Here is a 13,603-nt window from a genome sequence, read left to right as displayed (position 1 = left end):
GCGGCAGGGCCAGTTTTTTGCTTGCTTTGCGGGTTTCAGAGCTGGGTAGTGTGCAGTCTGGGGGAGCCGGGATTTACTGCTGAAAAGCACACATGATGCGTGCGTGCTGCGTGCACGCTGTGACGTGACGGAGGCTCTTTCCAACAGGGTCTAGCAGATGCTTCGAAGATTCTGGAGCAGCTGAGTGACATGAAACTCCAAGGAGGTTCGTAGAGCTAGTTTTCTTGGTGCTTAAAAAAATATCTATTTTGCGGCTGAGTGGTTTGCCTGAATTTATGTCTGTGTACCAGAAGGGGATGCCAGATCCTCTGGAGCTGGAGTTAGATGGGGTAGTGAGTCATCAGCTGGGCGCTGAACCTGGGTCCTCTGAGAGAGCGAGTGCTCTTAGCCATTGAGCCAGCTCTTCAGCTCCATTTTTAGCACTTTTACTCTTTGTTTAAAACTTTTTTTTCAAAATTTATTTTTATTATGTATACAGTGTTCTGTCTGCATGTATGCCTGCAGGCCAGAAGAGGGCACCAGATCTCACTACAGGCGGTTGTGAGCCACCACGTGGCTGCTGGGAATTGAACTCAGGACCTGCCAGTGCTCTTAATTTCTGAGTGGGTCACTCTGGTCCTTATTTTTAAACTTTATTTTATTTTTATTTTTTTTGTTTTTTCGAGACAGGGTTTCTCTGTAGCTTTAGAGGTTGTCCTGGAACTAGCTCTTGTAGACCAGGCTGGCCTCGAACTCACAGAGATTCACCTACCTCTACCTCCCGAGTGCTGGGATTAAAGGCGTGCGCCACCACCGCCCGGCTTTATTTTTAAACTTTAGAGAGCGTCTTGTCTCGTGTATCCAGGTGGCTTTCTCTATGCACACTGTGTCTTGTGCTCTCCTTATGCTCCCCACCCCCCACCCCGTTTGCACCCACAACTCAGAGCTAGGCAAGTACTCTACCATTGTATGTATGTACCCCAACCATAGGGTTTTGTTTACTGAGGAAGGAGCTCATGTAGCCCAGGCTGGCCTCTTGCTATATAGTCAAGGATGACCTTGAACTTCTGATCCTCCTCTCTCTCCTGAGTGTAGGAGGTGGTGGGGTTCAGACTTGAGTGCGCTCCATTTTTACAGGTGTTGGGGATTGAGTCGGGTCTAGTGTGTACTACGTGAGCTATGCTATGTAAGCACTGGATGGACTGAACTCTGGCTACAGCCTTCACTGTGTGTTGATGGAGGGTCAAGCTGGCCTTGAACTAATGTTCCTCCTGCCCCAGTTGCCGCAATTCCCAGAGAATCGGGAAGGCCACGCCTTTAATCCCAGCACTTGGGAGGCAGAGGCAGGTGGATCTCTGTGAGTTCGAGACCAGCCTGGTCTACAGAGCTAGTTCCAGAGAATCGGGAAGGCCAGCCTGGGCTACAGGGTAGGACAGACTGTTCCCTCCACTTCCCTGTGCTCTAGAACCTCTGACCTGGGCTTCCTCCTCTAACTTGCTATTTTTAGTTAAGTAAAGTCCACGTGCCTGGCCTTGAGGGATGGCCAGTCTGAGGCCCAGCCGACACACCTGCATCAGGGCGGCGTTCAGTGCAGCTGGCTTCCGGAAGTGGCAGAGACACGTTCGCCATCGCCTTCAGGTGCCCTCCTGTTCAGCAAGGGGGAGCATGCTGGGGGGATGCCATCTCTACAAGTTTTGGATCCCTTCCTCCCTTTCCAAAACTGGTAGTATTCAAATTCCAGTGCTCTTTGATAAGAAAACAAAAGCTACCTTCCTCAGCAGCAAGGGCTCGTGGGAAGGTGATGGCCTGGGCTCCTCTGTTAGCTCTGCGAACCTCACTGCTTCTGCATGCGTGCAGGGATCAGTTGAGAAAGAACATGCAGAGACCTCCACCTCCCTCTGGCTTTGGGCCCAGAACCAGTGCCAGGGCGCTGTGCGGCTCACTGTGCCCAGGAAGGGCTCTGTTACCTCTTACCTCTGCTGGGCCTTGGGAAGACTTTTGTCCAGGGTTCCCTCCTTTTGCCAAGGCGAGTGTATGTCCTGTGGTGTGGGAAGCGAGCACCCCAAGTGCCCCGTGTGTTAGGTATATGTCCTGTGGTATGGGAAGCGAGCACCCCAAGTGCCCCGTGTGTTCAGCTGCCATGGCAGAATTGGCATCAAGCCCTCCTTCACAGGTCAGCTCCAGAAGGAACCTCATGGACTTTGCGGAAGGCATCTGGAGAGAGGTAGGTCTCAGATCTGGCCAAGGTCCCTGAGGGTCCAGACACAGGGAGCTCTCCAAAGCCAAGGCAGCCTGGTGAGCAGGCTGTGAGGGTCGGAGACCAGGCAGGGGATGTTTGCAGCCGTGTGCACAGCCCAGAGTCATCTGGTAGTGGTCACTAGAGGAGGAGCCCAGGCTGGCCTCAACTCAGGACAGGCCGCCTGTCTCTCCTACCTCAAGTGCTGGGACAAGAGGCTACAAAACAGGAACAGATATTGACAAAATACGCCCACAGAAAGCAAGAAAGGACAGGAAATTCTGATCCCTACAGCAGAAATTGGGAAGGGAGGACTCCCCAAAGGCCCTGACAAGCACAGTTAAAAGGATTAAGCACCATTGCCTGTGGTGGTGCACACCTTTAATGCCACCACTGGGGAGGCAGGAGCAGGCCCATCTCTGTGAGTTCGAGACCAGCCTGGTCTACAGAGTTCCAGAACAGCCAGGAGTACACAAAGAAACCTTGTCTTGAAAAACCACAAAAAGTTTTCCACAGGGTGGCCACACACATAATCCCAGCAACTGGGAGGCTGGGGTAGGAGGATGAGAAGTTGAAGGCTAGCCAGGGTTACATGAAACCCTGTCTTGTATTCAAAAATGAATTAATTTATTGATATACTTATGTTTTTGGTTTTTCAGGACAGGGTTTCTCTTTGTGGCCCAGGCTGACCTTAAACTAAAGACATCTATCTACCTGCCCATCTCCCAAGTGCTGGGACTGAAGACCCATGCCACCAAGCCTGCAAAACCCTGTCTTTCAGTGTTTTGCTTCCACGTATGCAGTCCCAAGGTGACCAGAGAGGGACTGGAAGTCTAGATGGCTGTGAGCTGCTGCACGGGGTTAGAGACTAAGCAGCTGACCCATCTCTCCAGCCCTGAGACCCCATCTTAAACAAGTAAAACAAGCCGGGTGTGGTGGCCTTGACCCCTGCACTAGGAAGGCAGGAAGAGTTCCTTGAGCTTGAGGACAGCTCCAAGCTAGTTAAAGTTACATAGTAAGATCATCTTTACAAAAAAAAATAAAAATTATAATACTCCCCCTCCCCCCATCTGGGGATGTAGATCAGCAGAGTGCTTGCCTAGCATTTACGAGGCTCTGGGTTTGATCCCCAGAAAGATCTCTCGATGGGGAGATGAAGGCAAGAGGATCAGAAATTCAGGGTCATCTGACTACATGGTTAGTTTCAGGGCAATCTTTGCTATGAGTTCCAAAAGCTGGATGGTGGTGGCGCACACCTTTAATCCCAGCACTTGGGAGGCAGAGGCAGGCGGATCTCTGTGAGTTCAAGGCCAGCCTGGTCTACAGCAGGCTGTGAGTTCCAGGACAGCCAGGACTGTTACACAGAGACTACTGTCTCAAAACGTCCCCCCCCCGAAAAAAAATCTAAGTAAAGCAAATCATATACAATTGTCACCACAGCGGTCTTTTCTGCATCTGTGTGGCACACCAGCCTGCTGCCGGGACTATTCACTGGTTCAGAAACTTTTCAATCTGTGGTGATGGGAACTGAGTCTCAGGTACTCGTACATAGCCAAGCCCTCAAAAACCTTGTCATTAGTTTTTAGATCCTTATGACGGTGACTCAGAAGACACTCCGGGTCATTCCACCTACCGCAACTACCGCCAGCGTGCTTACCGCCTCCTGGGTGACAGGAACCGCAACACACCTTCCTACACATTGAAGTTCAAGGTTGCTGAGGAGACCCGTGCGGAAGACTCACTCCCACCAAAGGCTCCAGATCTCACTCTGAAAGCGTCTGGCTGGGCCCCCATCGCCCTGGAGGCCAATGATGTCGACATGCAGCCTGAGGGCGAACTGAAGGCACTTGACCCCCAGGAGGCCAACGGGTGGCCTGCCAGGCTGTCTCCATCACCAGAGGACTGGAGGATGACAAGGGTTGCCAACCCCCTCATTCCTGTGGAGACCCCAGAGATGAGCAGACACCTGCCGAGCAAAGCCAGAGCATCATGGCCACCTCCCAGACTTGGGAGTGAGAGAGACAAGGGGCCTAGGCTGCCACTTTCTAAGAGGAAGCTGGAGCTTTTCCTTTCAGAGCCCGAGAGAACTAAGAGGAAGAAGTATGCGGCCTTGCCCAGGGGCCGGGTTAGCGCAGAGTCAGGGACACACTCAAGACCAACAGCAAAGAGTGGTAAACAGGTCTCTACCAAGCTAGGGAGACAGCTCAGAGGGTCAGGGTGCTTGCTGCCAAGCTTGATAACCAGAGTTTGATCCCTAGGACCCACATGGTGGAAGGGGAAAACCATCTTCGACACACTGTTCTCTGACCACCACACAGGAACACAGAGTGGCGTGTTTGTGCATGTGTGCGCACACAATGTGAAAAACAGTTAAATAGGTTACAACTCAGGGACGGTTCCAGTGGCCTTCCCTGGGCCTCCCAGACCCCAGGACCTTGTCTATTTATTTATTTGATTTTCGAGACAGGGTTTCTCTGTAGCTTTTGGTTGCGCCACCACCGCCTGGTGACCCCAGGATCTTGTGACATAGCCCCAGCAACCTTCCAGCCTTAGTCTCCCGAGTGCTGGCTTGCGGGCTGAGGCAGGGGCAGGGCAGATCCCTCCCCATTCCTAGAATGTTCAGAAGTCTAACTGATAAAGCCCTCTGTGCCACCTGGGAGCAGGGCCTCTTATAGTCAGCTCAGACTGAGCCTACGAGAATGTTGTGCTCACTGTGGGTGGCATGTTTCCTCCTGTTCCACTTTTGCGACTTTGTTCATTGGAATTTTCTTTCCTGTAGGTAGTGAGAGCTGAGCAAGAGTCTGGTGCAGATGCCAGAAGTCCAGGTCCCATCTCCTCTCCAATCTAGTGTCATCCCCATGGCATGGACAAGGACCACAAGGTTCCCAAGGACAAATAAAAAAGGTGCCACAAGGAGGTGCCCAATCTTGGCAGAGCAAGGTCCACCTTGGGGCCATTCCAGCACTGGCTAGGGGTCGGGTCTTGCTCATCAGTGCCCAGGCTGGCCCTGCCAGAGAGGACAACAGGGTGGATGGTGACTGTCTAGCAGAACTGACTCTTCTGACTATAGGAGGGAGCAGGTGGGAGTGCTCCCTGGGGAGGAGGTGCTCCCAGAACCAGAAGTACAATGATGGGGCTGGGGCGAAACTAGTGTTGCCAGCACTCTCCCAGACTCGGGCAACATCCTTGGAGGACAGACAGCAAGGAAAAGCCACAGTGGTTCCTGTGGGCTCTGCAGGGCAGAGTCACCTCCATGTTCCTGTTCCTCAGGGAGATAATGTTGGCAGCTTTTGTTTATAGTGAGAGTTGGCCACTTCCTCCTGTTCATGAGCTTGCTGAGTCTGCTCCCAGAGCCCTTGGGGGTTAGGACAGTGCCTCTCTGTTAAGGAGTCCTTACAGCTAACAAGTGCCACACTTACTGTGGAAACCCAGATTTGAGAACCAGGTTAACTGCCACCCTTACTGTGAGGCCAAGGCCACTCTCTCACCACGCTGGGGCAGTATGGAATGAAGTGTGGGAGAAGGGATTGGTGGCAGGATGTGTTTAGGACAGGAAAGGTGCCTGGGGGATGGAAGTGTCAGATAGCCAAGTTTCAGTCAACAACACAGTTGTAGGCAGGCTCGGGATGAAGTGCAGTTCTAGCCTCGCCTGGCTGCTTCAGTGTCTGTGACCATGGTGACAAAGGTGAGGTGGGCTGGGGTGCAGCTGTCAAGAGCTGCACCATGGGGGGAGACACAAGGATTCTCACAGCAGACAGAGCGACCACAAGAGGTGGGAGGCTGCCATGCTTAGTGTTTTATAATAAAACAAGCCGTTCCATAGCCGTTCACACACACACAGACGTGCATCTTTCCAGCCTGTCCCCACCTCAGCAGCAGCTGTCACTTCCTCCAGCGCAGACCAAACACTTTCTTCTCACCAGTCCATCCAACTTCCCAACGTTTAAGGATTAATGAATGTTAGATATTGAATGTTACTATTCCAGAAGGGACCCAAGAAAAGTCTAGCTCTACTCAGTGCACAGAACTGCAACTCCACGCTCGTAGAAGCTGCGTGGGTCTTCCTTTGTAGCAATTTCAAAGTCCACGGTGAAGATAAGGTCTGCCCGCGTGAAGTTCAGGTAGACAGGCAAGGTTACCTGTAGGACAGACAGGGGGTTGCTGTGACTCACTCTGGAGACAGGAAGTCCTGCTCCCGTGGGGTTCAGGCTGTGGTGAAGTTGTTGTCAGGCAGGGGGGGAGATGGCACTCACCACGCTGGCCTTCTTCTCGGCATTTGTTTGCTTCACCCAGCGTAGCTGTGTTAGCGGGAGGACTGTGGAGATGGCGTTGGAGAGTGACAATTTGTTGTTGTTGCAAGTGGCTCCTTGAAGTTTCAGTCCTGTGAGGAGACATGGAGACCTGGGCTGAAGCGGCCCCAGCCACCCACCCAGCCCTGCTTACAGGGCACCCACAGGCTGAGTGGGGCTCTGCCTGGTCACTTGCACGCACTACAATCAGGTCACACTGAATGGCTGTCTGAGCACCCAGACACTAGCTTACCTGTGACCCCAAAGCTGCAGGCATCCAGGGTGGCACTCTGTGAGGCAGTGACATTGACTTCCAGGCAGAGTTCCTCCAGGGACCAGCTGTTGGCTTGTGCCACATACTGTCTGGTGGCAGTGATGTAGGCCTCAGGCACAAACAGGCCACCCAAGCACACGTGGATATTCTGTAGAAACAGAGCCCCGGGGAAGGAGAGCAGGTCAGGCACAGACCTGGGCTGTCCCCAATGCCATCCTAAAGGACACTTTTCTACCCAAGTCCAGCTCAACAGGCGCTACCCTGACTTTTCAGGGCCATGCTCGCCCACCTTCAGTTCCTTGGCACCACCAGACGCGGCCGCCTGTGAGATATTCTGTAGCTGTTTGATCCTCTCACTGAAGTCCGACACCCACTGGATAACCGTCATGCCTGCAGGCACCGTGTAATGGGACCAGCTCCTAGGCAAGATCCCTGCAACAAGGAACCAAGACCCAGGTGTTGGCATCAGCTCTGCCAACTCCCCAGCAGCTGAAGTGGCTCAGGCTGCCAACACCTGCATAGCACAGCTCTACTCCTGGCCGCACCTGGTACCCTATCCACACCCAGTAGGCCCAGAGCATGCTTGTCAGAGTAGCGTGGGGTGCACGCTTGGCGGCCCAGCACTGCATGCAAGTGCACTCTGTCTCTGGACTGGGGACACTGCCCTGCTCCTGCTTGTTTTGTGTCCCTTCACTGCATCACCCTGCAAAGTCACAGAAGCTGCGCAAAAACTTCAGGGAAGCCCAGGGAAAAGCAGGGGGGAGGGGTTTCTCTGACCCTCCCCCGCTCCTGAGCCGCCCATTCACGGGAGTGGACAGCTGACCAGCAAACCCTGCACCTCAGCACCTTTCACCAGCTCGTTGATGAGTGTGCGCAGGTAGTTAGTCTGCTTCTTCTTCCCCTCGCACACTTGGACCACGTCAGCAAGGTCCTGGCGTACATCTTGGAGTAACTTGGCTCCCATTTTCACTTCTCTCTCAAAGAACCGAAACAAAGGATCCTAAAACCAAAGAGAAGAGGAAAAATCTGTCTACAGAAGCAAGTCAACCTTAAGAGGGCCTCAGATCTATCCTACACCCCAGCCTTGCCACCAGCTTCCAATATAAAGAATGACCTCTGCCCCTAACTCTCAGATCATGGACAGTTCTGAAACAGTTCAATTAAAAGTGGCCTTTTCTTTTGCTCAAGGTTGGATTAGCATACCGACTCTTAAAACAATGCAAAGGCTCTAGCCCAGCTACCTTGATGTTCTCCACAGTGCGCTTAAGTGGGCTCAGTGTCTGTGGGATGAGGTGCAACCAGTTAGACGCTGTGGTGTGCAGTGTCCTCATCCAGGCAGGGCGCCCATCAGATGTGGAATCCGTCCTTGTCTTCTTCTCTGTCTCTGCATAGGCCAGGTCATCCTCATCTTCCAGCATCTGCATCTTCAGCATCTTACTGATCATGTCCACACCTAGGCCAGCCATGGGTGGGTGGCAGGCAAGGAGGAAGAGTTCAATGTCAAGAAGCAGTGGTACATCACCAGTAAGTCACTATAGCAGCCTACTGGACTCTGCACACATGATCTAGTGCAGACCAGGCCCAGAGAAGAGGTAAACACAGAAGAAAACAGGCCACGTTAGACCAATAAGACAGATCCAGTGTCCGGGCATGCCCCATGATGTTGCAGTATGTTCATACAGCTTTGGGTCTCAGAAGCCAGGCATTCAGTCTGCCATGGGGATGTTTGGGATGGCAGCTGGGATTCCTGTGAACTCTGCCCACATCCAGTTGTGACTGAAGGCACAGTAGTGCCTGGCCTGGCCCTCTCCCATGGAGACTGAAGGTCAAACTGCTGAGCTTCCCTGCTTTCTGGACTGGGAAGGCTGAGAAGCTGGGCAATGACCCTGGAGTACAGGTTCCTGACAGTGCTGATAGGACACAGGAGTTACTCCTCCTGGTCTCACCTGCCCCAGCAATTTCCTGAGACCCATACAACGACAGATGGCTTATACACTGGAGAGGCTGTACCTAACCTGCTTAGCTTCCAGGTCTCAAATACTCATTTTCAAACTAAACCCACAGAAAAGCCGGGCGATGGTGGCGCACGCCTTTAATCCCAGCACTCGGGAGGCAGAGGCAGGCGGATCTCTTTGAGTTCGAGACCAGCCTGGTCTACAAAGAAAGTTCCAGGACAGGCTCCAAAGCTACAGAGAAACCCTGTCTCGAAAAACCAAAAAAAAAAAAAAAAAAAAAAAAAAAAAAAAAAAATAAACCCACAGAACAGCTGTTCACTACCCACTCTCCATTACAATAGTCCCCAGCTTCTCACAAAGATGGCCTCCTCCCACAAGCACTTCTGACAGGTGAAGCACCTCAGAAATAGGCAAGCTCCCAGAGAATGTTCTCTGCAGAAGGGCGAGGCAGCTGGGAGCCATTCGGCCCGCCTCATTTGCTTTGGAAAGTTTGTGCCAGCCCCCATCTCTTCTCAGCCTTCTCCTAGAAATCAGGTTAGGCAAGCACCTCTCAAACCTGTCACTCCCAGAAAGTACTACACTGTTGCTACTGATCTGGAGAGTCTTGCTTTAGAATCGCTGACTAGATGGCACTTTGAATGTATTTCCAGTTTTATTTTCTTGGCTCTCTTCTGGCTGAAGTTACTTCTCAGTAGTTCAGGGGGAAAGTCTTTTGTGTGTGTTTTGAGGCGGGGTTTGTCTGTTCCAGAACTTGCTATTTGTAGACCAGGCTGACCTTGAACTCAGAGATTCATCTGCTTCTGCTTCTCAAGTGTTGGGATTAAAGGCATGCACCACCACTGCCTGGCTCCTTACCTGATGTTTTTAAAGATGTTTTATGTAGCCTAGGTTGGCCAGCCTAGGTTAGCCAAGAACTCTTGACCCTGTTGCCTCTATCATATGGGTGCTAGGAAGCCAGGCTCTAATGGCTGTTTTAGGATAGCGTTCAAGGGGAGGGTCTGAGGTTCACTCACAGAGCTGCTAAGTTGTGTTAGGCTCTGGATTCTACTTGAAATGTTGTGAAAAGCAAAACAAAAACTGACTTTATACAAGGTATGTTTTGTTGTCTAAGGCATGGTCTCATGTAGCCTGAGCCTAGGGCATGCTGTGTAGACCAGATGTTGAACTCTGGTTTTTCTGCTTTGCCCCAGGCTATGGCACAGGTCTGTGTATCTACCAACCAAGCCCCTATCAGTGCTTCCAACCTGGAACTAAAGCCACCTTTCTGCACCTTTCCAGAGGTGAAGAAGCCCTCCCTACTCAGCAGGCTCTAGAGGAGTGAAGAGACTCACGCCCACCTTGGGTGGTAAGCAGGACCCTCTCGGCATTGTTGGGCAGGCCCAGCCACGAGGGCGTCTGGGCATCAGGCAGCAGCTCCACCCACTGCACGAACTCCTCTCGCCTGAGAAAGCAGGACATTTGGAATCAGAGTTGGGCAAACTGGCTCCAAATGCTCCCTCCGCCACGACTTCTGTCCCCACAGGCAGCCATACCTGATGCCGTCAGGCATCTGGATATCCTTGTGCCCATCAACCTTGCAGGCCAGTTTGAATTCACTATCGAAACTCCGGGTTGTGAACAGACGCTCCAGGAAGGTATTAAGTAGACGTTGATCAAACTCATTGTCCACGCGGCCACCATAGATGGACTGGGCCATCAGGGTCTTCAGGGCAGACCATGGGATCTTATCAGGTGAGATGTTCTGCCGGCCCTGGGGTGAAGAGAGGCTGAGTCACATGGGTAGACGCAAGGGGCTGGCTCTGTACCTCTGAGGGGCATCTGCTCACCTGGGACCTACTCCCATATAGCAAGTGCCGCACTGTTAAGTTCTGGCTGCTAAAACACTAGCACTCCTGAGTTCCCACATCACATGTGATGTGTCTGAGTATGATTTCCCCTAAGTGCATTGGCATCTTTGGTGTGGCATAGCCTACTTGCCTTGGCTGTGTCATCCAGCCATGTGTCCACCGTGTCACAAGCCGATCGAAGGTCAGATTCTCCAAATTCGTATTTCTTTGACCACCCCAGCGGAGCATAGCGCAGGCGCTCTTGGATAATGGCATGGAACCACGCCAGCAGAAAGTACAAGCGGGCACGCTCATTTGGAGACTAGACGAGGAAGAAGACCAAGGACAGAATCATCAGAGAGCATCATGTGTTTGTCTAAGACAACTAGACACTACTTTAGAAGTAAAGATCTGAAGAGTGACTCACACCCTCACACCTCAGCCACCTGGACTGCAGCAGCAGTCAAACAGTATGGCCGACAGAAGAAAGTACCCAGTTTGTGGACCAGCACAGATACGACAGCACCTGAATTTAGACAGGCTTTCTAAAAATGAACAGTGGATTTTGGCACTAAGCAAAGCAGAATTGACAGGGATCCTTGCTGAAGTACCGTTGTCCTCATGTGGCACCGGGGCAGAGTGGCTTCGGGGGCTGTGCCTACTATGCAATCTGGAGTGGACTCTGGGGTGCATCTGCTCACTTGGGACCTCCTCCTCACTCTTCCTGCCTTCCCCTGTGGTCTTGGGTTTGTGTGCGGGTGTACCCAGGGCCATGTCCTTTACCTTGCATATCCGAGAGACAGGGATGCTGCTGAACGTCCTCAGCATGTTAGCTTTCACCCCAGGCGGTGGCTCAAACACGAAGATGCGGCCTGCACGGAGCAGGTTCACTGGCACCTGAGGGAGAAGGTGGCCTTTATGATGTCTGCTTTTATTTTAGGGAGACAAGCTCCTGGCAATCCTCCTGCTCTAGCACCCAAAGTTCTAGGCTTGCAGATGTGCCACCACAGCCAGCTAACCCTCTGGTTTTGATGCAGTAGTTTCTTGACTGTGCACAACACTTACACAGAAGGCTCCAGCACCCAGAGCTCCTACACTTTTTGCTTACCTTGGGGTTGATCTCCATGGTGAGGAAAAGTCGGAAGCAGGCGTGTGGCTGCAGGGAGTGTAGCTTCTTTTCCAGCTGCATTAGCCACCCTGGGGCCAGATGTACATTCTTCAGCATCACCCACCTGCACACACACAAGGTCACAGTGACTGGACAGCCTTCACAGGGATCCTGGGTACACATAGGTTTTTAAGACCAAGCCAATCACACCCACCTGCCTGACTTCACAGCGGTGTTGATGGCCTTATCTGCTTGGTTAAAGCCTTCTGCTGAGCCTGAGACAAGGAAGCTTAGTGTGAGCAGCAGCAGCCTTTTGCTCAAGGCTGGCACATGTCCACGAAACCATTAAGCGTCCTTACCAATGGCAATAGAAGTGATCTGCGTGTTCTGTTCAGCTGCGAGGTCCTCAACATGCCCACTGGCATCATACCCAGGCACAGAGCACATCAGGACAGGTGTGTTTGGCTTCACCTGTAAATGAAAAGGTAGATGCGAGATAGGACCTGAAGGAGGTGTTTGTTGGCTTTGGGAAGATTGCAGCCAAGAAGCAGTGTGCCTGGGCTGTGGCCAGCGCTGGTGCCAAGGCAAATGCTGTCTATGGGAGCCAGGATGAGACACTGGGACATTACCTCTGTGCCCACAATGTGGGTGAGGTCAAGTGGCTGCTCCATGATGGACATGAAGGATTCCCCGAGGTTTGTGGAAACAAACATGTGGGCCATGGCCAACAGGCGGTCAGGTCGGAAAGCTTGAATGAGCAGTAAGCGGTGGATGGCTTGCCCGATGGGAGCTGAAATGAGATATGGCAAGGGTGAATAAAGGCACTCTTAGAGATAACATCCCTTCTGACCTCTCTATTCAGGGAACTGGCTCAGCCAAACGCTCAGCCTGAGATTCAGCTCACACCCTACTGATTCTCTTGGGCCCAAGGAGCATCTGTCCTATTGTCTGCTGACATTTCAGATGCCCAGCGACAAGTTTTTAACACTAGGCATGGGAGTACTGAGCAGGTGCCATTGGTTGATATTACAATTCCCAGGCTAGCCTTGAACTCATGATCTTGCCACCTCTTCCTCCACGGTGCAGGGATTACAGATGTGTGGCTGCCACACCTGGCTCATTTGTTGACTATGTGTGGTTGCCTGTATGTGGAAGCATGTGCACTCACATGCCATAGCATGTGTGTGGAAGACAGATGACAACCTCAGGCATCAATCCCTTCAGCCTGCAACAGGGTTATCTCTTTACCACCATGTGACCAAGGCTAGTTGGCCTGTGAACTGCTGTTCATCTCTCTCTGCCTCCCATCTCCTCGCAGGGAGGTGCAGGGGTCATTGATGCTTGCACTACTGTCTGTAGGTTTTGGGAATCCAAATTCAAGTCACCTGTCTTGTGTAACAATCACTTTTACCCACAAAACCATCTAATCCCTAGCCCCCTAATCTGTCATTATGTGGTCCTGGGTAGCCTTAAACTCTGAGATCTACATACTTCTGCTTCCTCAGTGATGGTATTAAAGGCATGCATTTCAATGCTTGCCAAAAATAAAACTTTATTTACTTATTTTTGAGACAAGGTTTCTTTCTATGTTGCCCTTGGTTGCCCTGGGGGGAGTTTTTTTTTTCCTTAAATACATTTGAAATTTTTTATTTTGTGTGTACAACCATGTGTAGCCACCACACCCAGCTCATTTGTGGACTGTGCGTTGCATATGGAATGTGGAGGTCAGGATGGCTAGGGTTGGTTCTTTCCTAGCTCGTGGGTCAGAGGAATGGACCGCAGAACTTCACCCACAGAGCCATCTTGCTGGCCCTCGCCTATTGATTCTAAAAGCACAGCACGTGTCTGCTGGCGGCAGACGCGTAAGACTTCACTGGGAGCCGGGCGGTGGTGGCGCACGCCTTTAATTCCAGCACTCGGGAGGCAGAGGCAGGCG

At 52.0% G+C, this 13,603-nt stretch overlaps 2 protein-coding genes across 2 annotated transcripts in view; one reads left to right on the top strand and one right to left on the bottom strand.

Annotated features, from left to right (window-relative positions):
• The first annotated feature begins 1,518 nt into the window (after positions 1-1,518).
• Positions 1,519-5,895, top strand: LOC101984502. Its single transcript, XM_005343557.2, has 4 exons — positions 1,519-1,617; positions 2,153-2,203; positions 3,795-4,315; positions 4,995-5,895. Exons 1-4 carry the CDS (start codon positions 1,519-1,521, stop codon positions 4,996-4,998), a joined length of 675 nt encoding a protein of 224 aa, XP_005343614.1. The 3' UTR covers positions 4,999-5,895.
• A 97-nt stretch (positions 5,896-5,992) lies between these two features.
• The window catches only part of Dync1h1 (dynein cytoplasmic 1 heavy chain 1), a 67,867-nt gene continuing 60,256 nt past the window's right edge, over positions 5,993-13,603 (bottom strand). The window contains exons 65-78 of the mRNA XM_005343558.3: positions 12,297-12,457; positions 12,027-12,138; positions 11,882-11,942; positions 11,668-11,791; positions 11,343-11,456; positions 10,711-10,881; positions 10,266-10,483; positions 10,071-10,174; positions 8,020-8,231; positions 7,625-7,778; positions 7,068-7,210; positions 6,758-6,926; positions 6,469-6,596; positions 5,993-6,354 (exon numbers count right to left, since the gene is read on the bottom strand). Coding sequence (XP_005343615.1) covers positions 6,226-6,354; positions 6,469-6,596; positions 6,758-6,926; positions 7,068-7,210; positions 7,625-7,778; positions 8,020-8,231; positions 10,071-10,174; positions 10,266-10,483; positions 10,711-10,881; positions 11,343-11,456; positions 11,668-11,791; positions 11,882-11,942; positions 12,027-12,138; positions 12,297-12,457 — 2,000 coding nt within the window. The 3' untranslated portion in view covers positions 5,993-6,225. The remainder of the gene's footprint in view (positions 6,355-6,468; positions 6,597-6,757; positions 6,927-7,067; positions 7,211-7,624; positions 7,779-8,019; positions 8,232-10,070; positions 10,175-10,265; positions 10,484-10,710; positions 10,882-11,342; positions 11,457-11,667; positions 11,792-11,881; positions 11,943-12,026; positions 12,139-12,296; positions 12,458-13,603) is intronic.

Source organism: Microtus ochrogaster, chromosome 1, assembly GCF_000317375.1.
Source record: "Microtus ochrogaster isolate Prairie Vole_2 chromosome 1, MicOch1.0, whole genome shotgun sequence".
Taxonomy (NCBI): domain Eukaryota; kingdom Metazoa; phylum Chordata; class Mammalia; order Rodentia; family Cricetidae; genus Microtus; species Microtus ochrogaster.
This window is presented reverse-complemented; position numbering and strand designations above follow the sequence as displayed.

Excerpts from the sequence above, each read along its gene's own strand:
- LOC101984502 (XM_005343557.2), top strand. The coding sequence starts at position 1,519 with ATGGCCAGTCTGAGGCCCAGCCGACACACCTGCATCAGGGCGGCGTTC. Across the intron at positions 1,618-2,152 it reads ACGTTCGCCATCGCCTTCAG|GTCAGCTCCAGAAGGAACCT; the intron begins GTGCCCTCCTGT and ends CCTCCTTCACAG. Across the intron at positions 2,204-3,794 it reads CGGAAGGCATCTGGAGAGAG|TTTTTAGATCCTTATGACGG; the intron begins GTAGGTCTCAGA and ends CCTTGTCATTAG.